The sequence below is a fragment of the Alnus glutinosa genome, chromosome 4 (genome assembly GCF_958979055.1).
Source record: "Alnus glutinosa chromosome 4, dhAlnGlut1.1, whole genome shotgun sequence".
NCBI lineage: Eukaryota > Viridiplantae > Streptophyta > Magnoliopsida > Fagales > Betulaceae > Alnus > Alnus glutinosa.
The window spans coordinates 4,936,735-4,961,846 of NC_084889.1; the positions used below are offsets into that span (position 1 = coordinate 4,936,735).

Sequence of the window (25,112 nt, forward strand, 5' to 3'; positions counted from 1 at the left end):
CGAGGGCATGAGAGAGATGATAAAATACTTGCATCCTGATGCACCTCTTATCTCTAGGAATACCCTTAAGGCTGATTTAAAAAATTTGCATATAAGGGAGAAGCAAAAGGTTAAATTTATGTTGAATGGTTGTCCTGATAGGATTTGTTTAACATCTGATTTGTTGACTTCTTTGACTATAATGATGGATATATGTGTCTCACAGCACATTTTATTGACAAGAATTGGGTCTTAACTAAAAGGGTGTTAAACTTTTCATTCATGCCCCCACCACATAATGGTATATCTTTGTGTGAAAAGACGTATAATATGCTAGAAGAGTGAGGGATTGAGACCAAGGTTTTTAGTATAACATTGGATAATACTTCTTCCAATGATGTTTGTGTTGGTTTATTAAGAAATCAATTGAACATAAAGAAAACTATTCTTTGTGAATGCAAGTTTTTTCACATTCGTTGTTGTGCACACATTCTTAATTTGATAGTTCAAGATGGTTTGAAAGAGATTGATAGTGCTCTCCAAAAGATCCATGACAGTGTGAAGTATGTTAAAGGATCACAAATGAGAAAACAAAATTTCCTTCATGCTGTGAATAAAATGTCATTGGATAGTAGAAATGGGCTAAAACAAGATGTGCCAACCATATGGAATTCTACATATCTTATGCTTGAGACTGCTATTCATTATCGGAGTGCTTTTAGTTATTTAAAGATGATTGATTCAAACTATAAGCATTGCCTTACTGCACTTGAGTGGGAAAAAGCGACTCATATATGTTGTTTTTTGGCTTCCTTTTGCCATGCTACATGTGAGTTTTCTGGTATCAAGTATCCCATAGCCAACCTCTATTTTCCTGTGATTTTTGACATTTATGTAACCTTGAAGGAAGAAGTTAAGAGCGAAGATGAAAATAAGAGATTAATGGCAACACAAAAAAATGCTCTCTAAATTTGAGAAATATTGGTCAAAATTTAGTGTATTGTTGGCTCTTCCAGCTGTGTTGGATTCTCGTTACAAGCTTCAACTTGTAAATTTCTATTATTCGAGGCTTTATGGAGTTAATAATTCTAGAGAGTATTGTCATGTTCGTGATAAATTGCTCTATCTTTTTATGGAGTATGGTGGTTCTTCATCTACATCTTCAAGTGTCATATCTCTTGATACAAGACATGTTAATTCTCAAGTACCCCAACCACAAGTCAAGGCTGTCAAGCGGACTTCCGCAATGATGAAGGTAAAATTATATGTTTATTTTGTGATTTTATGTGTTATTGTTAGTAGCTTAGAATATAATATATATACTTCTAACTAAGTAAATTATGTTCACATTATCTTTTTTTAATTGTAGGCATTTTTTAGTTCTGGCGGGGATGATATTCAAGCAAATAAGAATCAATTAGAACTTTATTTGGATGAACCCAGGCTGATAAATGATGAGGATAGAGATTTTTACATTCTTTCATACTGAAAATGAAATGAATTTCGTCATCCTATAGTAGCTGCTATGGCTTGTGATGTTTTGAGCGTTTCTATTTCTACTGTTTCTTCAGAATCCACTTTTAATGTTGGTGGACGTGTAATTGATCAATATAGGAGTTTGCTCAAACCTGATATTGTTGAGGCACTAGTATGCACTCGGGATTGGTTATATGAAGAGAAATGTAATATTTGTTATTTGTATATTTTTTTTTTATTAACTTATATTTTTTTTATTACACTAATTCCTCTTATCTTTTAATGTAGAATTGACATAAATGAAGTTTGATGAGCCTGAAGAAGATATTTTGACTTTAAATTTCAATTCCAATGATATTCCAAGTTTATCCGGAGCAAATTCTATTAATATTCCTTGACATTGACTTATCTGTGGATGAGTTCTTTTTATGGGGTTTGTTTTAATTATGGGTTTTGTTTTGCCCTTACTAATTAACTGAAGTTGAATTCTGTTTTGCCCTTACTAGTTGTAAAATTTTTAGTTATGTTTAGTTAACTGAAGTTTAATTTGAGAGGAATAGCTTAACATTTTTCTTTTTGTATTCCTCTTAAATTTTAATAGAATAGAAATAAATAAATATTGTCTGTAGAGTGATTTTTTTTTTTTTTTTTGAGGAAGTCCGTAAAGTGATGTTGATTGTTGAGTTGATGGTTGCATATTGGAACTTGGAAGATCTCTAACAATCCTACCTTGATTGTCTAAGTTTTAGAGTTAAGATTATTGCATCAGTGATGACTGATGAGTCTTTAGTGGTTTTATGATAATTAAATGTGATGGGAATCATGGGATTGGAAGAGGGTCTTCCCCCTTACTTTGGTTGCTTTTATTCGGTCAATAGTCGGGCATGTGGAGGAGGGGGCTGTGATAAATGAATGGGGAAAGCTTGGCTTTCCATTAGAAATTAAAAGGGGACCAAATTTGGTATACTATCCATGCATATCTGTACCCAATATGTTGATCAAATAGTGTTGAAATGCCAGGCTTTGTGGCTTGTGTGTGGTTATAGTTCATCTCTAAGTAGACTAGAGCCAAACCAAACACAAAAAACATGCATTAACATTTAACAAACATAGCCTCTAATTCTTGCTCAGACAACAGTTCTTACAACATTTGTATATTGTAGGAGGGTTGAAACATATGAAACTTGAAGGTAAAAAGCAAAACCGAAAAGTGAAAAGGTCGAAAGGCCCTCATACAGCAACCATACTATGAAATTGATGTCGGGTCGGGTTAACAGGTTACACGATTATTAATCGTGTTTATCGGGTTGTGTTCGGGTCACGTGTCACAACCCGATTAATAATCGGGTCGGGTTCGTGTCAGACTCGTTTATGTAATCGGGCCGGTCGGGTTGACACGAGCCCGACCCGTGAACCTGAATTGCCAAGCCTACAAAAAACTAATCTCTACCGTACCCCTATAACCTAATTTAATAGTATTATTATTTTCATTCTCTCTATTAATATTTCCAAGACTACATTTAAAGTGTGGAAATAAGTTTTATTTAAGAATGTCTTTAATATTATTTGATTATCTTATTTAGTGCTATCAATGTTTTAAAACTTAAATCAAGAATGAAATGTTGGAGAATTAAATGATATTAATGCATTTTTATTATAATTAGGAGCCTTAATTAAAGAATATTAACTATAATTAAGCCTTCAAATAATGTTTTTAACTTAGTTATAGGACCACCTGCCATGCATGTACCCTACACGATGCCCCTCTGGACCTCTGGTTGCCGGAGATCTTTGGCTCTCATATGCATTCTCTCTGTCCTCCACTTTTTTCTCTGCCTCTTCATAACAAGTGTCCCATTGTTTTTGTTTGTTCATCTATCTCTCTCTCTTTTCAACGGTATATATATATCTATATATATATATATATATTTTAATTGTACCACTAGTCTTTGGGGTTGGACTAAATTACAAATCACTCCATGTAGTACAAAAAGTTCATGGAGGGTTACTATGGTAAACTATAATTACGAATCACTCCCGAAATCTATTTTCCGTCCATCAAGTTATCCAAGATCCATAGCCACTGCACGCTCCAGCTCCAATCCTACACGGAGCCTCCTTCACCCAAGACCTATATTTTGTGGTTGGCCACACATGAAATAGCAGGGGGTGGCCTCGCAACCACCTCCGGAGACGTGACCACCCTCGAAGCCCATCGGGGGTGGCTTGTGCCACCCCCTGTGCCATATGTGATTGGCCGACCACCCACCGACACCTCAATGGGTGGTCAGCTAGCCACTGTAAAGGGGGTTGGGGTTTCGTTCTTTTTTTTTTTTTTTGAAAACAAAAATTGAAAGAAAATAAAAGTTTTTTTTTTTTTTTTTTCTCTGAAAAATGTAGTCTATTTCAATTGAAATAGTTATTCCTCTTATATTTTAGAGGAAGAAGTATTCCTCTTCGTAAAAGAATAGTTATTCTCAATGAGAATAACTATTCTAAGGAATAGATCCCTACCAAACAAAGGAATGACTATTCCAATCATTCCATTCCAGGAGTCTATTCCGCAAACCAAACGAGGCCTAAGTGAATTTATTATCAATTTAAAAGGAAGTATTAGAAAATTTTGAATTGCATTACAAAAATCTAAAATAATATATATATATATATATAAACATTTAAGTATAAGAAAATGTCTCACTTAAATTTATTGCCATGATCAAACCCTATGAAGCCGGCCTTCACATCTTGACAGGTCACAATGTCACATGATGGTAGGCATAAAATTACAATAGGGATTTGCAAAAATAAGGGAGGCCATCTCTAAATTCTGGGAGATATATAAACATAAAACATGGATGAAAACCTCACATGAGGGAGGATCAGAAAGCAGACAGGCGTTCGGTCATTGATGTTGCAACTCCGAGCAAACTAGAGAGGGTAATAAGCAAACCATCTATCAAGCATGGCGGCACTTTGCTTCTGCTTGTACACTGCAGCTATGTGACCTGCTCCCTGTACCAACAATATATACATACATAGTTCAGTCTTTAGTCTTTAATCGTATTCGTCATCAGAGGGAACTCATTTAAGTGTTTTTCTTGCCTTTATGGTGGCGAAAGTCAGAACATAGTCATTTTCTGAATACTCCTCTGTGTATCTATATGAAACAGGTACGGTGTAAGTAACTGAATCAGCCAATCAGGGCTAGCTCTACTTAATTATCTCAATTAAACTTTATTTACAAAATTTGACAGTACTCACCCTGCAACTTGAGCATCGACGTACCATGGTCGCCACGCATCCATAAGTGTCATATTAAAAGATCTTATCCATCCACGGGTGGCAGTGTGTGGAATAGACATGTCATGATCACCACTGCAGGAATTCAACAACCAGCATAAGATCTGTACGTGAACTGGGAAGGCGTCGGATTTGCAGAATAATGAGCAAAATTAATTTTACCTGTATATCAAAGCTCTTAAGTCTGCCTGAGTGAAATTTCGGTGATAGTTAATGACACTTGAGAGCTCCTGTGTGTAAGATAAGCTGCTGTTGCACATCTTCCATTTGCTCTTTGTTTCCTAATTAGCATTGTCCAGCTATTGTTTAGTGAAGGTTTTGGCAAAGGGATATTATTATCAGTCATGAGTTTCAGTGCTTACCTCTCGAATTTGAAGAGCTTCTCGGACAGTCTTGTCGTTTGCCCAGATGCCACATAGCACGAGTTGATAATTCTGGAAAAATAGAAGATCAAACATATTGACGTAGCACAAACGATGAACAACATGAAATAAATTAAGGCCAACAGAAAATAAGGATAAATCCCATGTTGAACAGGGCCTCACTATCCAACAACGAGATGTTGGCAGCGTCTCATTACCGAAGGGAAGAGGAATCGCACCTCAAGCAGAGATTTATCGTTATTTTGGTGAGACTCTGAATTATTGTAAGATTTATCTATCTCTTTTGTTGTTTTTTGATCTATTTTGTGAAAAATTCATTCCGTCCTGCGTCACATATATGTGAGAATAGAGAGAGAGAGAGAGAGAGAGAGAGAGAGAGAGAGAGATACCCGGCACCAAAATGCAGGACCTTCAGGCTGTGAAAGGAGAAGAGATTTGTACTGCTCTCTTAGAGATCGTCGATTCCTTTTCAATGAACTTGGTTCCCGGGATGTCATTGAGCATGAAGGTTCCAGAACTTGTTGCATATTAATCTCAAGGATCAACTGCATTGTTAAAAGGTCACTTACTGTCCATGCCAAAGCAAGGTTATGATGAAGAGACCAAATGCAAGGCAATTATGGCAGTTAATTTGCTAACCACTTCAATGGTTTGAAGAGCCGTCTCACATTCTTCATTGGTTGAATCCACATTCACAAAGTCTCCATTGCAGCTTTCATTTGCGGTCTGGAATGGCATTAAAAATTAGAGATTTAAAAAAAAAAAAAAAAAAAAACTATAAAATGACACAAATTAAGGCAGTAACATCAAGAAGCAGAACAAGGAAATGGAACAATGTATACATATTTGCTTCAATTGCTGAGATGTTGATAATGGCCAGTGGACTCATACAAGTTTATGGAGAAGAAAAAGACAGTAAAAAGATCTTCATCAACTCACCTCATAGAGTTCTTTTGGAATAAGACCGAGGTGGTAAGCGTAAGGAATTCTTGCATTAGTATCAAGAAAAGTATCCGTCTTTGGGTTCCCAAGCACATAGCCCTGATCCAATTAAAGGAACATCATATAAGATAAGCTGTGAAGTCTTTATACAATTATTCCAACCCTAAACAGAGAAGAAACCAAAGTAACTCATGTTCTAGTATTAGATTACATACTTTCAGATTCATGCGTGGATTGTCTTTAACATCATTGCCTGAAACTCCACAACCATCCAATGAGAGGGCTTAATGAGATTACATTAACAATATTCTATATATAAAGGCTTACTGACTTTAATTGATAGGCACAGTTTACCTTCTAATATTTCTTGAATAATCAATGGGACAGTTATGCCCGAATACGAATCACCACCTATGTAAAGTTGATTTGACTTGAATCCCGGGTGCTCCACCATCCACTGCATTACATTTTGAAGTTTGAACCCAAATAAAAAAGTTAGCTATAGTTTGGATAAAATATATAATCCATCATTTTTTTTCACTGCTTGAAGTTCAATGCTGCAGGTTTTCATTGGTCAGTTGGCCAATCTTTTTGACCCCAAAATACAAAATAAACATGTTTGATGCACCTTCCTCAGAAACTCATAGGTGAGCACTGCTGATTCTATGTCCCCACTGTAGTAGCCTTCTGAAGTGTTTGAGTAAGAGAATCCCGTGCCAACAGGTGCATCCACATATATTATGTTGAGGCCCTGGAAAAATGGTTGCCACCCTTTTTATTTAATACTCTGTGTGGCCATAAAATATTAAAATCGCATAATAGTATAGCTACTGTGTTTCAACTTCATACCTTTGTCCATGTGTATGGGTTCACATGAAGGGACGGCAAGCTCCCATTATAATCAGAATAGGTGAAAGCCAAAGGCCCTGCAAAAAAAATCCAAAGATATTAAGCCTTTAACTTGCAACTCTCTTAATTAACTGTATAGCAAAGTTCATAACGGAACCAGATAAATTGTGGGGCAGTCCAACTTTTTTTTTTGTCAAGTAAATGTTATAAGTGATCTTTCACGTGCTCGAATTCTCTTAAATTTAGATAAATAATTTGAAAAAATCTATCTACATGTAGCGGATGTCAGATAAAGCGATAATGTTAGATTAGATATTAATGTCTTGAATCATGGAACCCACTATCATTGAAATAATTTGAGAAAATCTATCTACCTCCAGAGAAAGCGACAATGTTAGATTAGATATTAATGTCTTGAATCATGGACCCCACTATCATTGAATTCGTGCATTGATTTAAATAGGAGGATATTGTAATAAATCCATTCATTAGTAATTTAGGGAAAGTACCACTCTCATAAAAGAATGCCAAGAGAGTTGAACAGCCAGGGCCTCCGGTGAGCCAAAGCAAAACAGGGTCCTGCGCAGGGCTCCTCTGAGACTCAACGAAATAGTAAAATAGTTGCACATCTTCGCTGTCACCTACACCAATATATCTGCAGCCAACAACTCATCATCATCAACGCAGTTTTCATGGCAACAAACGGAGCCTAGCTGAAGCAACATTACATACAATACTTGAAATGACAGAGAGAAGCAAGAATGAAAAAGCTCACCCAGTTTCAAGCGTGAATGGGAGTTCACCATCATACCCCGGTAGAGTCTTGACAACTGCGCTTGACAAGGCACTTCCTGCGAAAAGAAGCACGAGGAATATGAAGTGCAAATAATGGCTAGGAGGGAAACCACTTGAGTTGGACATCGCTTGATCTGGTGCGTGAATAGTCGGAAAAGACTTGTCGACACATAATGTGGTTCGGGCAATATGGGTGTAAATAAAGGGGGTAGAGAATACAAATTGAAGGATATTTCCAAGTAGTAGTTCTACTTGCCTTTCAAATATGCTCTGTTTAGTTGGGTTTGACTAGCCACTGCACCAAAAAAATAAAACAAAAGTTAGGTGATGTACATTCTGTTGCACATGCTGTGAACAGAAAAGAGGAGATACATGGAAGGCCGATTCAGAGTAAAGGACCTCCATATCACCAAAACAGAGTAAATGCAGATGTGGGACGCCACATTATCAACATCGATATGCGATATCCTCGTCCACCGTCTTCTGTGATATTTGTGTTTTTCGATGAGATCGTCGTCTGTATCTTTGTAGTAAAAGATAAATAAATATAACTAAATAAGAGCCAATGGATAGTTTGTTGGGAGTTAGGCGGCCCAAAATAAGCCCGGTTATAATTAGAAGGGCCAGTCAAGTAAAACCCGCTAGTGATCGGTGCTCATTGATGACAAAGTTACCTGCTGATCGGGGGTTGGATTTAAGCACCCACCATGTTCGCCGTCAAAAAGCCTCTACTAGCTTAGTTTACTACATACTTTTTTCTAAGAGGTTGATTGGACCCGCATTAAAAGATAGTTCTTTGGACTATCTCTCTATTTAATTTCGGCGATCTTAGGGTACGGCTACAATGCACGTTGTGATCTACTGTGCTCACACATGACCAATGTCCTTTCAATCCCTCAAATTGAGGAATGAAAGTATTCTAGTTTACTGAAACGTTGGGCTTGTTTGGCAAAGACGTGTACAGAACATAGTAGTGAGTTGTTAATTTTGAATTAATAAATAGTGATGATGTGATATAAAATAAAAAGAATTTATATAAAAAAAGTGAAATAATTTTGTATTGTAGTGAATTTTTTTATTTGAATAATAATAAAAAATTATTGATGTGATATAAAAAGTAAAAAAGTTTTGATGTTAATTGGTATTAGAAAATACGAAAAAGTTAAAAAAAAAAAAAAAAAAAAAAAAAGTATATGAATCGTAACCGGCACTACTGTGTACCGTTCCAGTGCTAGGCAAACAAAGCCGTTATGTCTGGCCTTGCTAGTACCCTTCCTAGCCTGGAAGCCTAAGGGGTATGGGGGATTAGCCATGATGGTTACAATTAACATACAGTTCTTATATAAATCACACTTGGTCAAGGTATGTTTTCTCTAAATCTAAAAACTTTCTTTTGATTCTTGCCATCTTTTTCCTTTGAACAATACATGACTTAGACATCGAAGGTGTCCCCCGTTGGCATATCCCAACAAACTCTTTGACCTTATCTCTTTATCTTTTGTAGGAATTAGCTCATGTGTGACCGTATTTAAAGCGGCTTAGTCACTAACCAAAAACCGTCTTAACATAGTTCAAGTCAAATAGTTCTACTACTCCACTACAACCACCCTGTCATTGCTTTTAATGGAGAAGTGATTCGTGTACAATCATTTTTGCACAACTCCCATACGATCTAGAAGTATTTGGTGAGATTCATGCATGTGGATCCTACATGTGGGTCTCATCTAATATGCCTAGGTTATATGAAAGTTATACAAAAGAATTATGAAATAATCATTTCACTTTCCCATGAGACGGACAATTTCTCTATTTGTTTTTAAAATTTATAATTAAATCAGTATGTAGGATGAATTTGAAAAAATATGAAGAAAAATAAATAGGAAAAGCCACCAAAATCTGCCGCAAACCAATTACTTCTATTTTTTTTTTAAAAAAAAAAAAAAAGCAAGAAAGACAAAAAGTATTATTACCTTCTTATTTTTTCCAACAAAAAGTGGGTGGCCTGAGATTTTGGATCATGGTGGTGGTGGGGTTACAATTTTCGCTCAAAAATATATATAGATCAGTTTTGGAAGATGATATCCTAGGAAGTAGGAAGTTGCTTTTCTGAAGATTATCAAATCATTGGCGAAAAGAAAATGGGTGACTGGAGCAGCTAAACTTGATGTCGTGAAGAGATTTCCAAGTTAAACTTTGAATTAAAATATGAACAATTAAAAAAACATTTACCTAATAAAGCCAAATCCCAAGAGGAAAAAAGATAGAACTTCCAAACCTAGGATAAAAAAGAATGGAGTCAGAAGGGCCCCCTCTACCTTTCATAGTTGTCACTTGTCAACCTTGTTTCAAGTTTCAACCCCATTAGTCAAGGGTGGAGGCCCACACGTATGGTTGCCACCCGCCCCCACCAGTAAAACTAATATCTAACCTTCAATCAGATCTTCCAGCTGAGTACAATGTTGGAGTGTTGGACACACCAATCCACATGAGTTCTCAGAGCATTACTACCGGATATTCTATTGATGGTTTCTTTTCTTAAATATAGTAAAAAATTAACAAAAAAGGTACAAAAAAAAATCAGATCAGGATTCTTTATAATTTTTAAAAAATTTGAGATTATCAAATTTCTTTTAAATTTAACAGTTTTTTATATCGAAATGACGTGAAAAATGATACATAATAAAGATATAACATGTTAACATTGAAACAAAATATATATATATATATATATATATATATATATATATATATATATATATATATTTCAAAAGGTTTTTTTCTTACACTTTATGTCGTATAAAAGTTTTGAGCAAAAAAATGTCTTTTGATTTAGTAAAAAAGAAGCGTCTTTTCAAAAGTGATGAAAAAACCTTTTGGAATAATTTTTTTTTTTTTTTTTTTGATTTCATTGTTAACATGTCATATCTTTAATATGCATCATTTTTCGCGTCATTTTGATGTAAAAAATTAAAAAGGCTTGACTTCAAAGAAATTTGATAATCTCAAATTTATTTGAAATTGTAAGGGATCCTGATCCTAAAAAATCACTAACATCAATTTCTCTATATTTCTCCTAAACCCTTGGGTAACTACAGTGCTACTCAATAAATTATATAATTATAAAAATGACAAAAAGTAAGAAAAATAATAAAATAAAAATAAAAAAAGAGTATTTAATTGACATAAAGAAATATAAAAGAATTTGTTATAAAATATCTTTTTATAAGAAAATAAAAAATAATTTTATTTCTTAAATTAAAAAAAAAATAAAAAAAAATAAAAAAAAAATAAAATTGCTGCTACTCATGCTCATCCTCAATCGAGAGGTCATGCTCACGTAAAAGGTTGAAGGCCACATATGTTTGCCACAAGTAACACATTTCCCTGATAACTTTTTGGAGGAAACCTCGAGAAAAGGATTGGTGGTGGCATAGGGCCCACGTATAGCTGGAGGTTTTGGCCCATCCTGCTGTCGGATGCTTCTTAGTTCTCAACACATGGGGATGGAACTCTAAAGTTGAGGCAGTAAGCTTTGGACTGCCAATGGTGGGAATTCCACAGTTTTTAGACCAAATAACTAATGCATATTTTTTGTAAACATGCCACAGTATGGTGCTCTTGATCAGAAGTGCTACCTCACATAAGTATTGCATTCATTTTAGATGGTGATGCATACCGAATGGCTTTCAGCATTTGAGCCAAGGATGTTTCATGGAGGAAATGTGTTTTTTGTTAATCTGATTACATGTGTTCTTCCATGGATCGGAACACTGAATTAGACAACTATTATGGGGAATATCTTAACATAATTAGAGTGCTTAACAAATAATGCCAGATTATCAAACTAGAGCCTTTGTAAAACAGCAATTAACAGATGCTGCATATATCTTGGCAACAAGATCTGACAAGATAAGAACATCGTTATAGAAAACTCACTCTGTAACCAACCTGCTTTTCTAGAAACTCAAACAAATGTGTAGCCTTATTTATACATGGTAAAATCCTCAAAAAAAAAGAAGGAACCAACAAGATTTTTAAGAAACAAAATCAAACTCCTCTTCTTAAGATGTTAAGAGCAACTGCATCCCATGCAGGCATGCACAATCCGACTATTCACAAAAACTTTCTTTTGGGCAGTCATTTTTTAGCTAATCGTACAAGAGTTTGAGCACAAGAAGCGGGTTCTCGTCTAGAATAACCAGTCTTCTTACGAAGAGTTTTGACCCAACCATGATTTTATGACTTTGTTTAGTATAATACTATATAGCATCGTAGATGGCAGAGGCAGCAATCATAGACGGCGAATACATGGTAGTGGCAGCATAATCAAAGCCACATTTCTGTGAGGAAGTGGGATTGTCACGGTTTGAGCGTTTGAGATGTGTTTGACACCCAAAATGTGGTCTTTCTGCCACAACCATTATTATTCTTCAGAGAGAGAGTGTGAGAGAGAATCTAAACAGTGAAAAGTTAAAGAGGGAGATTAAACAGACGTTCCACTTCCTCCTAAACGGCGTAAGGAATAAAACATTTGCTTCAGACGTTTGGTTCATAAGTTCCTTGGATTTTACCAAAACGACATAGTTTGGTTTAAAAAAATTATCCAAAACAATCTCAGGCCTCCATTGATTGTACAGCAGATGTACTACAGCACTGATCGCTTAGATATCTAACCTTCAACGAGTCCTTACAGCTGAGTGCCATGTCTCACACCGACACCAATCCTCGTACTCTGTTAGGGAATAGGATTTTCACGTGTGGGATTTCAACTAACATTCTAAATTTACATCAATTCCATAAACCATGAAATAAACAGAATCAATTGTTGTCCAGGACCAACATCTTGGAAACTCAGTTGTTAGCCTGTCACACTAATAAACAGTCTTTTGAAAAGATTAAAAAATGCGCGAAAGAAATTAACTGCTGCTGCTGCTTAACTGGCTTGGGTTCTTTTTAATGATCCTAAATCCTGTAAGATTTCCAAAAAGGAGAGAGTTATCATACAAGTATTCCATAGAAATTATGACAGGCCAGCAAGACCACTGACTGATACCTGAGAATATTAGTGTATCTGCTCAAGATATATCAAACCGAACAACGATACAGGTAATGTTATCTGAACTTCCATGGCCATAAGCTTCTGTTATAAGTCTTCTTGATGCCTCTTCCGCATTTGGTATATCCTGCACCAAAGCCACAGCATCCTGAAAGAAGAAGATACAACATGTAAGACGTTTAGGTGTTCGATCTTTTGAAATCTAAATTCAACTATAATTTACTGTGCGAATTTCGAGGAAAAATGAAGTTGAAAAAAATATTTGGATGATTTGACTTCCTGCGAATACTAATAAATACCAATAGAATTTGTTTTCCAAAAAAAAAAAAAATACCCAAAGAGAAGACAAAACTACCTTAAGGCTAAAGTAAATAATGAAACATGTCAACCAGTAAAAGTAAAAAGGATCCCATCTCAATAACAGAAGAAACCTTTTACAGTGAATGGGCACCCGGAAGATCAAAACCATGCACTAAAAGAAACCCTAGTTTATCTATATTAAAAAAAAAAAAGAAAAGAAACCCAAGTAAAGAGATATCATATCAATGGCCCCACCAATGGCTGTTGGGCTGAGGAAGTACAACAAATACAAAGCAAGTATATGTCCCTTGAAGCAAATCCACTTTCAAGATAACTTTTAACTTCGTGAGGGACATAACAGAGCCAAATCAGCTCCTGGGGAAAAGGAAACATCTCACGAGAACCACAAGTAAAAGGAGATAGTATCATCAAGATAAGGACTACTAACTTTCCAGTTCCAAAGACATACACCGTACACGCACATGTAAAGCGATGTTTTTAACAGTTAATTCTTTGACTTCCAGAAATTCTGTCTGAAGATGAAAGTAAAGAAAGGAACACAGCTTTTTACAGTGATCTTGCCTATGTGTTGTTTTTTTTTTTTTTTTACTAAAGATTTACACCCTACTACCAAACACATGGATTCTACCTCTCCCTCGTCCTCTGCTTCCTACCCTTCCCCTCTCTCCTCCTTTCCCTGAAACATAGTGTACAGGTTCTTTTTGGAGAACTTAATCTTACAGCCAGCTTCAGCAGCTCAGAAACTTAAATGCATGATGCTAGAAGCCATCCTGATCATGTTTCTAAGCAGCCTTAACTGAACCTCCTACAGATAAAATGTAAACTATAAGAGGGACTTCTTTCAAGTGCTGACAAGATCTAATTGATACATTAATATTGCTACTGATCACTTGTTTTCTTGCTTGAAGGCAATGCCTTTTGTGGCTGCTCCCACAACCACCAAAGAAAAATGATCATAAACATTATAATGAAGGATTAGTCATTTTCTAAGAATCTAAATGAATTTGCATGTGTAAATTAAAACATCCACATAGTTTTTAGGAACAAAATATAAAAAGGAAACTGCAAACAATTTCATTAATTGATGGAAGTGTATTTAAAAACTTAACAAACACCCACCTTATTTGATATGACATTCCAAAGTCCGTCACTTGCAATAATTATAAAATCTACACCATCAATTTCTTCTTCCTAGGCATTGGAAAATGATAAAAAAAATGAGTAACAAGTAGAGAAAGTAAAGAGAAGCTCTGTTACAAAATCTGAATATGTTCCAGCAAGGTAAAATGAAATATGTAATAGAAAATTATGTAACTCCAACTGTGCCAGTGCTTTCTATCCTATATTTTTCTCAAATCAAAGCCTGTCCCAAACCCGGAGAAAGGACGAGGCATGCTGTAGGTTAAGGACTAGCTTAATCTCTCAGTCACCTTTCTTGAATGGATGCTTATAAGATAACACCATCAGAATTTACAGAAGGTAATCCAAAACATTAGAGAATAAAAGACTTCGGAGAATGTTAAGAGAGATTAAGAAATAGAAACCACTATGGTTCTATTAGTTTTACCCTTTTCCTTTATTATTTACTTCATATGATTCCAAGAGCTCTCCCCTGCATATATGTTAACATCTCCAGCTCTAACAAAACTTCTATTATGGTTTCCCTTTTGAATGCCACATTTATATGCAAGTGGTCGGATTATAATTTTGGCATTCAAAGGGAAAGGAAAAGGGCAGAGGGGGAGGGGTGGGGCGGGCGGATTCCACCTGTATTTCAGGCTCAGCAACAACATATGGCTTTAGTAGTTTGTCTCCAAATGCACGAGAAACGGCAAGAACACCGCCAACCCGCCATGTTCCTGTGAGAGCAGAGTGACACGTGAGAAGTCTAAAAGAACTCTTACCTAATTACTGACTAGTATCACTTGAGACAGTTTCAGTACTAAAGCTCTATAACCATATAACCATTATTACCTGCTTTTGTTATACTATACAAACAACATTTAGATGTTGGTTCGAGTTAAACTAAGTTAAAGAGTTTACTTAGCTATGCGAAGTCCTAAACCATCTAGTCAGGCGAAGTAATTCTCCAGAGGCTACTGTATTCTTTAGGCAACAAGTATTAAGCGAATAAAAACTTCTCACAGCAGAAGTTTACACCCCAAGCAAACCCAAGCACAACAAATAAATTCATATAAGACAAAGAAGAAGCAACTTACCTGCCCAAATGATGAAACCTCCAGCCTCTTCAATCCGTTGCTTCTCATCAGATCTTTCAGGTTTGTGATCAATAGACAACGGTAAAGCTGCAGCAGGAGACAATAATGATCATCCAATTGAAGAGCTAAGAAATAGAATTGTTGGTAAGATGCTTGTATTATTATACAAATCAAATAAAACCTATAGAAGTCACTCCATTAGTCCAGCTTATAGATGCCATTACAAAAGCAATTTTGTTATGCAAATTATTTACTAAAACGAAATATGAACCATAATTGGTGAGAAAAACTTGATTTCTTGAGATCTTCATTTCCGATTTCATCCTGAATTTACAGGCATGATTCTAATAATGTCCAAATCTTAACAATGAAGGCAGCAACCTGAACCAGCTCTACAGGCAACTACTCTGGAATCACCAACATTTGCAACAAGCAGCCGGTCCCCTAACAGCAAAGCAGTTGATGCAGTTGAACCAGCATCCTTTTGCTGGCCTTTTTCTTCATTGAGGTAATCTGCATCTGTCTGTCTAAATACTTCAACTACAATATAAAAAAGAAAAGAAAAAACTAATAATTAAAATTGTTTCTAGCTCATAATCCAAATAAATAACTTAAATCGCATCCCATAAAAATAATAACACCTAAAGTTCACCAACTTCATACCAATAGCTGTCTTTGTGTCTTTGATGAAATCAGGGTGGCTGCTTAAATTCTTGAAAAGGTTGTTTTTTAGGTATTCAGCAGTTCTTGAACCCCCATGGCCTGAATTGGACCACAACATGCATGTAAACACAAAACAGAGAAGTGGATAAACACAAGGCATCTAGAATGTTCCCAAGTCATAAAGAAAAATATTCAACTTAAGAAGGTAACAAGTCTAGTAGAAAGAACAAGGTATAACCAGCTGTGAATGTTTCTGCTGATAAAAGACACTCAACAAACAAACCATCCCAGAGATAGGTAATGAAAACCTAGGCCGTACCATCAAAAACACCAAAAAAAGCAACCATCTGACCATCAACTTCTGAAATCCTTGTCTCATAGAAATCCTCCATGGAAGCTCTTTTACCCTTGAAAGTAGAATAACCATAGTTGAAACTCCCATTTCGACTTCCAGTAAGCAAGCTAACCAAAAAAATAGAACATTAGGTCAGAAATGTAACTTCAACCACTCTAAGACAAATGTGGGTCTAAATAAACTGCAAGACAGTCTTCCTTTTGTGAAAAATGTCAAGACAAGATTTCAATCAAGCGTATTTTACCAAAGTCATGGCATTCTTCATAAACACATATAAGGGTTGAAGTCCCAAAAAACAACAACAGGACCAAAATCAAACCGATGTAGTCCAATGGGATTAATGTTTAGCTCATAATTTATCAGATCCAGTACATAATAATGCAACTCACCCATTTGGTTTATAAACATCTGTGCCTTGCTAAATAATCAATTAGTGTGATCTGAAATGCAACAAATGAATGGTTTGTAACAGCCCCTAGGCCATGGCATAAGGGAGGCATGCCATGGGACACGAGAAGCGGTTTGAAAAGATGGCAGTAATGAGTTGCTCCCTAGGTGCTAGATGCAAATGCTGAATATTGGATGGCTCAAGCATTGTACTAGCTGCTACAGTACATCACATGTTGTTGGTGCAGCATGCTGCCCTTCTTGATGCAAGGGCATGGCTGAGGGAAGGGCAAGGCCAAGACATTGATGAGCCAAGGCGTGCAAGCTGGCTTGTGTATGGCATGGCACAGTGCTGAGATTGTACATGGCCAACGATGGTGCTAACTTGGATCTCATGCACAAGCTAAGCCCAACATAGAAGTCAGTAGGCCTAGAAGGCTTGGTTGATTCCAAACCATTCATCATCTTGTTGGCTAAACAACTAAATCAAGAGTGAGTAAATTGGTAGATAAAGCTTTATCTACCAAATAGTCCATACAAAATATAGTGTCAAATCCTGACATTTGGAATTCAAGGGTTTCCATATGGATTGACCTTATGACCTATGCCCTTACCCTCAAGTGGTGAAGGCCTTGGACTTTGGTCGCATAACCATCAAGTCTAAGGTTCGAATCCCCTTGGGTACAAACAACTCATTGGGACCATACTGAAAGCCAGATTTAACCGATCTGTGTGGTAGGGGTGCGTTACACAGGTCCGGGGTTTTATTCTTTTGGGGTGGGTACACGAAGCGGCTCTACCTTGGGGGTTCCTGTCATAAAAATAATAATAATTATGTTTTAGCTCAAATCACATCTTCTTTCCTCAAAACAATGGATAGAGGGTGAGGTCATACAATCAATCATGTCTAGGTGTGTGAGTTACATTTATCTCTCACCCACCCAACAAAAAAAAAAAAACCTACTTTAGTCACAAGCCCTCTTTTCTAAAAACCAATTGGAACAAAAGAAAGTTATCAATGAAATAGAACAATCACATTACATACATATAAGCACTTCCTCATTTTCTCTGCAGTTTATTTGACTTGAAAATTTCAATAATCTTTATGCAATATAAAGTGAATAAAGACTGTTCCTGCCGCTAAAAATTCAGGTCTTCCTGTCTGGAAGTGATCTTGGTACCAGTCCATAATAATCAAAGTCTAATCTTGTAAAAATATCGCATTAGATTTCAAAGCATGCAACACTCCATAGCACAAAATAGACTTTGAATTCCAAAACGAATATAAGTCAAGTCAACCTCCATGCAACGACCCCGTCATTTAGGAATATAAGCAACGCCCCTCAAACCCAAGCCCACACACATCTTGCAACCGCTTTATAATGTTATTTAGCATCAACGAAAATAGTTTGGTACGTGCCCCGAAATTCACCAAACCCATACCCAAAAACTCCAACACAAACCCCCTCTCCCCATGGAAGCGGAACCTAAAGGTAAAAACAATAAAACATCCCACAAAAGGAACAGAGAATATCACGAGAACTTACCAAAGAAAAGGATTAAAAAGGCATAATAGTTGGGAGTTGAATCAAGTGAAGTCGCATATCCAGACCACATTTCAAGAAGAATCAATCAAACAGAAATGGGAACCCTCAAAATACAGCATCAAACCAAAGAAATAACATAAATCACAAGTGGGTCACGGAAGGGATCCCAAAAGACAAAACTTTGAAACACGTGAGAGAGAGAGGAACCTGATGCCGCCACCGCTGAAGATGGCATCGGGATCCCTGGAGGACATTATGATGGGTACTTCTGGAGGTGGTGGTGGTGGAGCCTCCTCCTCTGCCTCCGGATCGGCATCGGACGTTGAGTCCGTCAGATTTGTGGGATTGCGGGGATCCGAGGTGGAGGTGGTGGTGGTGGTGGTGGTGCCACAATCTCCTACAGCCGTGTTCATGTTGTGCCGCTCTTTTTTCTTTTCTTTTCTTTTTCTGTTCTTTTTATTATTATTTTATTTTTTAACCTCTGTTATGTAGACAAGTTGGAGTAGCACTACTTAAATCTAATATATATATATATGTGATAATCTCTAATGTTATCACTATCAGTATGATGAATTGAATGGATAAATTGGATATTGTTGGACCCCAATCATGTACCGTACACGACTCCTCTGTGGGTCCCTCTCTACTTACTCTTGGTTAGTTGTTGTGGCCGTGGGGCTCCACTTTGAGGCTTTCAAGAGTGGCTACAGATCCTGGCCCAGACAAGACCATACTTACACGACAAGCTATTGTGTTCGGGGCCATCTTGGCGCGTTCGTTTCTGTTGGGGCCTGTTTATTTGTTGTTTCTTTCTTTCTTTCTTTTTTAAGTGGTTGACATCTGAGTCATATTGTTAGTGCAAAGGATGTACAGTTACTTCAAGACTGTCTTTTAGGAAGGAGTTCTACAAGAAAGAACTAGAAATGATCAGCAGATCTTACCGTTGGGATCTGACGAGGCCACTCCAATGCCCAAGTTATTAAGGATACAAGGAAAGAATATTTTGGCAGAATTTCGTTTAGCGTTGGATCACATAGTTGGGACTCCTTATATAAATTGACGCCCTTCAAGATTTTGAGGGACTCCTACCAAAAACCTGTTTTTTAATGTGAAAATTCTGTAGGCGTTCGGTTAGTTGAGGTGGCAGAAATAGCATCCCTTTGATGAGGGTGCACTCAAATCTTTCCAGTTAGTTAGGCTCATGGGCAGCCAGACTATCGAGTCGTTTGGCCTTCAGACTTCTAGGGTCGGCGATCCTTTGTATTGGCTGGATTTTTTAAGATCCGTTGGTATCTAAACCCTTCAATAACCTCTCAATTTTCTTAGATGATTAGTTTGTAATTCAGTCCACATAAAATTGAGGTGGGTGTTTTAGACTTGTTAGTATGCTTTTCCTGAGCCCATCAGTATCAAGCCCTACTATTATGATTGATGAATATAAGTTGCAATTAATGTAAATGAGTTTGCTTAAAGAAAGAAAAACTTTCTCATTGGAGCAAATCTCACATCAATTAGATGTGATTGATGAAATACGCTTATGAACTTCATGCCTTCTCTTATAATCAATAATTGTTTGGAAATTGAAATTTGTAAATTCTCTGTATTTTTCTCAAAAATATATATTTTTTAAAAATAAAAAATAAAAAAACTTTAAAAAATCCTTACAAATAATTTTTTTTTTTTTTTAATATGAATAAAAGCTTTCGTTGAACAACAAACACTACAACACTTCAGTAAAAACGGGAACACAATCCCAAACAGATTACAACTAACAAAGGCTAAATGAAGCCTACACAACCACCACCAACCCCCTGCTGCCTCACCACAAATCCGTACAGGTATTTTCCGTTAAAATAATCAGTCTTGCGAATTAATCCCTATATATGCTAAAACAAGCAGATAAAACCTACTAATTTTGGGATTGGGCTTGGTCATTATCCTCTCTGTTAGAACAAATGAAAACCAAATTCGCTTCATGACAGAGGCATGGCAGCCCTAAAAAGGGCGGGCGAAGAGAGAACGAAATGGGGTCGATTTGAGAAATACCACTAACATGATTCTAGGAGCCATGATGTGCAGATAGAATAAATTCTGCAATCGTTCTTTACATGGGAGATTGGGTGCAAACGTAACACATGATCTGTAAAGTTACATCAAACGTTACTCTCTGAACTTTATAGTTTCACATCAGATTGAATTACTTGTGAACGTTTTGATCAAACTGGGGAAAAGGAAAATGAAATGCTTGTTGGCGAGAGACACCAGAGAGCAATCACCAAGAGCAACAACCACTAGTGGACGCATCAGATTGTGGAGGCTTTTCTTTGAAGATGTTCTTTTTCACCCCGGCTGAGCTCTCAGCCAAGAGACTAGGTGTATCCAATATCTGCTGATCAACATGGTACCTTCATATCGTTAAAACAATTCATGGATATTCTACAATTTAACAAAACATTTGTGCAGTAAAACAAAACCAGTCATATATATTCTTTGCAATATAATTAATTACCTCTTCCACCACATGAGATCTGGTAAACGGCAAGGATTTATGCCTTCAAATCTTAATAGAAGAAAATGGAACTGTCCAATGACACACTATGTAATTCTAAACATAATACACGCAATTTATTGTACTCAACATGTCACTCTTTCTTAGTAAATAAACATCAGAACAAAAAGTCCAAATTACCATATAATGCCAGTTGATGGCTTCATAGTTCACCTGAACACTAAAAGTTAAAAGGCTTCTGGCATTACTTGAAAAGAACTAATGTGTTGTAGCGGTCCAAACTGTTACACGTGCCAATTCTATGACACCTGTGCAAATCACTGCCATTATCTGTTGATGTGCCTAGCTACATCTTGCACAAATGTCTTACAAACACAGACTATTCTGCTTACACCTCATGACCAAAAAACAGGTACCTAATGCGCCATAACATTTTTGTTTTTTTGTTTTGCTTTCATTATCATTCTTTATATGCTTCCTTAAGTTCATCTTATTACTGATCTAATTATGACTATATACTACATGTTGCATTTTTGTAATTTGTGGTGTCCTTGTACTACAACTTCTAGAGGCCAATGCATAGGAGGCTTTGCACCAGCGTCAAGCACTAAGTTTAACCTAACAAATCAGAGAATGATATCTATCCCAAGAGTTATATAAGCTGAACAGACACCACATCACACATGGGAATGAGCACGGATTCAAGTTGATAACACTGCTAAGAGAAGCAGCTTTTCTATAGAACAGAGTTTGGATTATTTAAGAAAATATAAAATGTACCATGAAATATCAAGCATGATTTCCAAGTTCCCTAAAAGTAAGGGACTGAGTTTGACACCTGGATCCAAACCCATACCTGAACTGGTGCCCAACTTAGGACAAACATATAGAAGTAAATTATCACTGTAGAGAAAAAATATATATATATTTCAGTATTTTGCGTACCTTTAATACGAGCTCCTCAAAGCATTGCTCCACATTGACTCTAGTTTTTGCACTACATTCTAAAAAAAGGCATCCGTATTCTCTAGCAAAGTCAATACCCTCTTTTTTGCTGACAACCCTTTCACTTTCCTGAAAAGAAAGATATCTTCAATATGTATAACCTCAAATTTAAGTAGTAGAAAGAACACGATATCCCAAGAACCATACAACTATAACCTCATAAGACAAGGCAAAGTTTAAAAAACGTAGTCCAATCCCAGTAACTACTAGCATGCTACTAACCTCCCTGCGCACCCTATGACTGCTACTCAGCATTGGTCTCGCTATTGTAGGGTCTTGGCATGGGAGATCTTACTACAATCCTAACCTTCGGACATTTTTTATTAAAAATAGGACGCTCTAAAGAAGCTAAAATAATCATAAATGTAAGTTCATTAAAGGCATACCTTATCGACTTTGTTGCCAACAAGCATCTTGATGCAATCTTGATTTGTTGAGTACAAGTCAATTTCTTTAGCCCATATATCAGACAGATTTGTAAAAGTGTCACGCCTTGTTACATCATATACTGCACCATTTCCCAAAGGCAATTACTTAGGTATACAAAATAATTTACTCAAATTAAGCAATTGCAATTCCCAAAACTAGAGTCGCTCAGAAACGGGTGAGATAAATCATTTTTTTGGCTTTAGTAATAGCTGAAAACCAATGAAGGAGAACACTCAATCATGACAGGTTTGAGTTTTTTTTTTTTTTTTGATAAGTAGGTTGAGATCTATAAGTAAACATTTTTGGAGATTCATTGAGTCTCAAATGACAACATAGATATGAATTTCGTATTAGCTGAGCAAAGACAGGAAAAGATGATGAGAGACATGAAGGAGGTGAATCAACATACCCATTATTATCCCTTGAGCTCCTCTGTAATATGAGCTAGTTAGTGTTCTAAATCTTTCTTGTCCAGCTTCATGATGAGAAAGTAGGAAATTATGTCAGAAACAACACGTAAAATTTGAAATCTAACTTCTCCTTTTATAACATCATGCAAACTTGGAAACAAAGCATAGCAAAAAATGATAACAAAATCCTGTCCTTACCAAGTAAGCGTGTATTAGGGGCTTTTTTTTTCTTTTTGACAAATAATGTGTAATAGGTAATAAGCTACATTAACAATTGTAAGATACATTGAAGAGACGCCACAACCAAAGAATTGGGATTCACAACATACTTATATACCAAATGCATAAGCTTCCAATGGCGAAAATTTTGTATTCTTTCAGTTGAACTTCTCATATTTGTAGAAACCACAAAATTCTCGATGTAATTTAAACCGTAGAGAATTTAGTGTTTACTTTTCCGTAGGAGTATAGGACACAGTACTGCAGAAGCACAAGTCAATCATAATCTAACACTCTCACCCAAATTCGTACATCATTCAAATGACTGGGATCATTGAATCAGATCACCAAATTCAATTTCATTATGCACCGATAATTTAAAGGTACCTCGGAATCTAACAAAACCGGGATTTTCATGGTTAAATGCTCTTTTATTTTTTAACCAATGATGGTAACTTAAGAACACGCAAATGGAACTGATTCATGTTATTTATTATACCCATAATTCAATGTTGGTTCTTCCAACATATTGGCGCATATCCAAAAACAGAGATTTTTTTTTTCCAACATTAACATTAAACGATTGAACGTATGCAAATGAACACACAGATTTCCTTTTGTTTTCATTTCTTCATGATTTTCCTACCTGTGTCCCAAATTGCAAGCTTCAACTTCTTCCCCCCGACTGTAACATGTTTCACCTTAAAATCCACACCTGCAAAGAATTTACAAGAAATTAACACAAAACACCAATCCTAATTATACTGGGAAGAGGAGGGGAATGCTAAGCTCACCGATGGTAGGAGAGAGATCCTCAAAGGTATTGGAAGTGAAGCTCAAGATGAGCGTGCTCTTCCCCACCCCAGAATCCCCGATCAGCAACAACTTGAACAGGTAATCGAACTCCGCCGTATCCATTCTATATAATCCTAAGATTTCTGATAGAGGAGGGTCTCTGTCTATCTATTTATTTATTCTTCTTCTTCGGGAGCTTTCGGGAAAAGTTAAAAGAGTTGCGTTTGCGCTTCGCAGAGAAGCAAAGAAACCTCTAAAGTCTTCCTTCGCTCTGACATGGCCACCGATATTTTCTTTATCAAGTTTTGATCCGGTGCTGCGCGTGTCCCATTGTTGAGTTGCTACACAATTTTCAGCCGTTCGATCAGTGCCACTTGTGGTAATGAATATTACTCGATTGTCGGGTAAGGATGCACAAATTGCGTGCTCAAGGCCTCAGGGCGGAACTAAAATTTTTGGTGCAGGAATGAATAAATATATAAGAATATAAGTATATATAGTTTTTTTATTATTATTTGTGTGTTTGTACGTGTTTATATAAAATAAAATAAAAAAGTCTTAAATTTAATTTTTATATTAAATTATACAAAAATTGCATACCTATAAAATCATCTTAAAAGAAACCAAAAGATAGAATGTGAGGCTCAATTAGAGAGATAGAATCAGGATTTTTTTTTTTTTCTTTGTTTTTGCGCAGAAGGTCCAAATAAATATATAGTCCTTTAATGTGTATGCATGCACGTTTAAAATAAAAGTAGATAAGTTTTAAACTAATTTCATATTAAGTTATAAGTCATAACTATATAGTGTATAAATTTATTTAAAAAAAAAATTAAAAAATTCTCTTTGGAGTAGGAAAGTTTTCTAATTTGTTATAAGTACGTAAAAAATTAAAAAAAAATTAAAAAAAAAAAAAAAAAAAAGAATTTAACATCTCCTTCGATTTATACTTTACGAGTTATATCTTTGCAGTTTTTTTGTCGATATAAAATATTAATATGCCAAAAACTCATTTTTCATTTTAGTACGTAATCTATAATCTAGATTTTAACAAATTTCATAATTACTCGCCGGTTCTTAAATTTCCTTGTGACAAGATCCTCCTGAGCAGATCATGAAATGAATGAAAATCCTCCTGTATAAAAATAAATGATGAGCATTGTCTTTTCAAAAATAAAAAATAAATAAAAAAACCTTAAACTCAATTTCAACTCGGCAGGTTAGAATGAATCATGGATTTGGGTTCAGCCCCAATCTCAATTCCAATATTAATTTTTACCTATGTGGTTGTAAGTTTGTAACTTGGGATGTGTGACAGCTAGAGCGGCCAGCGTTTATGCGCACGTCCATTGTCCAAATGATGTTTTTTCTTTTTTCTTTTTTTTTTTCTTTTTTTTAGTGTTAAAAAAAATACAAAGAAAAGGGAAAGGGAAAAGGAATTAAGAACATTTTTTTAGAAGAAAAAAAAAAAAA

The 25,112-nt window shown here is 35.9% G+C and overlaps 2 protein-coding genes across 2 annotated transcripts; both read right to left on the reverse strand.

Annotated features, from left to right (window-relative positions):
- Positions 1-4,208: 4,208 nt before the first annotated feature.
- Positions 4,209-7,904, reverse strand: LOC133865344 (serine carboxypeptidase-like 13). Its single transcript, XM_062301736.1, has 14 exons — positions 7,705-7,904; positions 7,439-7,584; positions 6,930-7,006; positions 6,709-6,831; positions 6,435-6,537; positions 6,296-6,333; positions 6,078-6,179; positions 5,778-5,864; positions 5,528-5,683; positions 5,118-5,189; positions 4,918-5,036; positions 4,717-4,830; positions 4,558-4,612; positions 4,209-4,467 (listed from the first exon to the last, which is right to left on the reverse strand). The coding sequence occupies exons 1-14, from the start codon at positions 7,848-7,850 to the stop codon at positions 4,384-4,386; spliced, it is 1,422 nt and encodes a 473-aa protein (XP_062157720.1). The 5' UTR covers positions 7,851-7,904; the 3' UTR covers positions 4,209-4,383.
- A 4,590-nt stretch (positions 7,905-12,494) lies between these two features.
- LOC133866049 (probable protein phosphatase 2C 11) lies at positions 12,495-23,934 on the reverse strand. The gene is made up of 15 exons (XM_062302615.1): positions 23,639-23,934; positions 23,491-23,559; positions 22,625-22,690; positions 22,173-22,294; positions 21,727-21,855; positions 20,548-20,658; positions 18,480-18,733; positions 16,303-16,445; positions 15,984-16,082; positions 15,702-15,860; positions 15,321-15,407; positions 14,869-14,960; positions 14,221-14,292; positions 12,778-12,928; positions 12,495-12,693 (listed from the first exon to the last, which is right to left on the reverse strand). Exons 1-14 carry the CDS (start codon positions 23,760-23,762, stop codon positions 12,800-12,802), a joined length of 1,656 nt encoding a protein of 551 aa, XP_062158599.1. The 5' UTR covers positions 23,763-23,934; the 3' UTR covers positions 12,495-12,693; positions 12,778-12,799.
- Between the last annotated feature and the right edge of the window lie 1,178 nt (positions 23,935-25,112).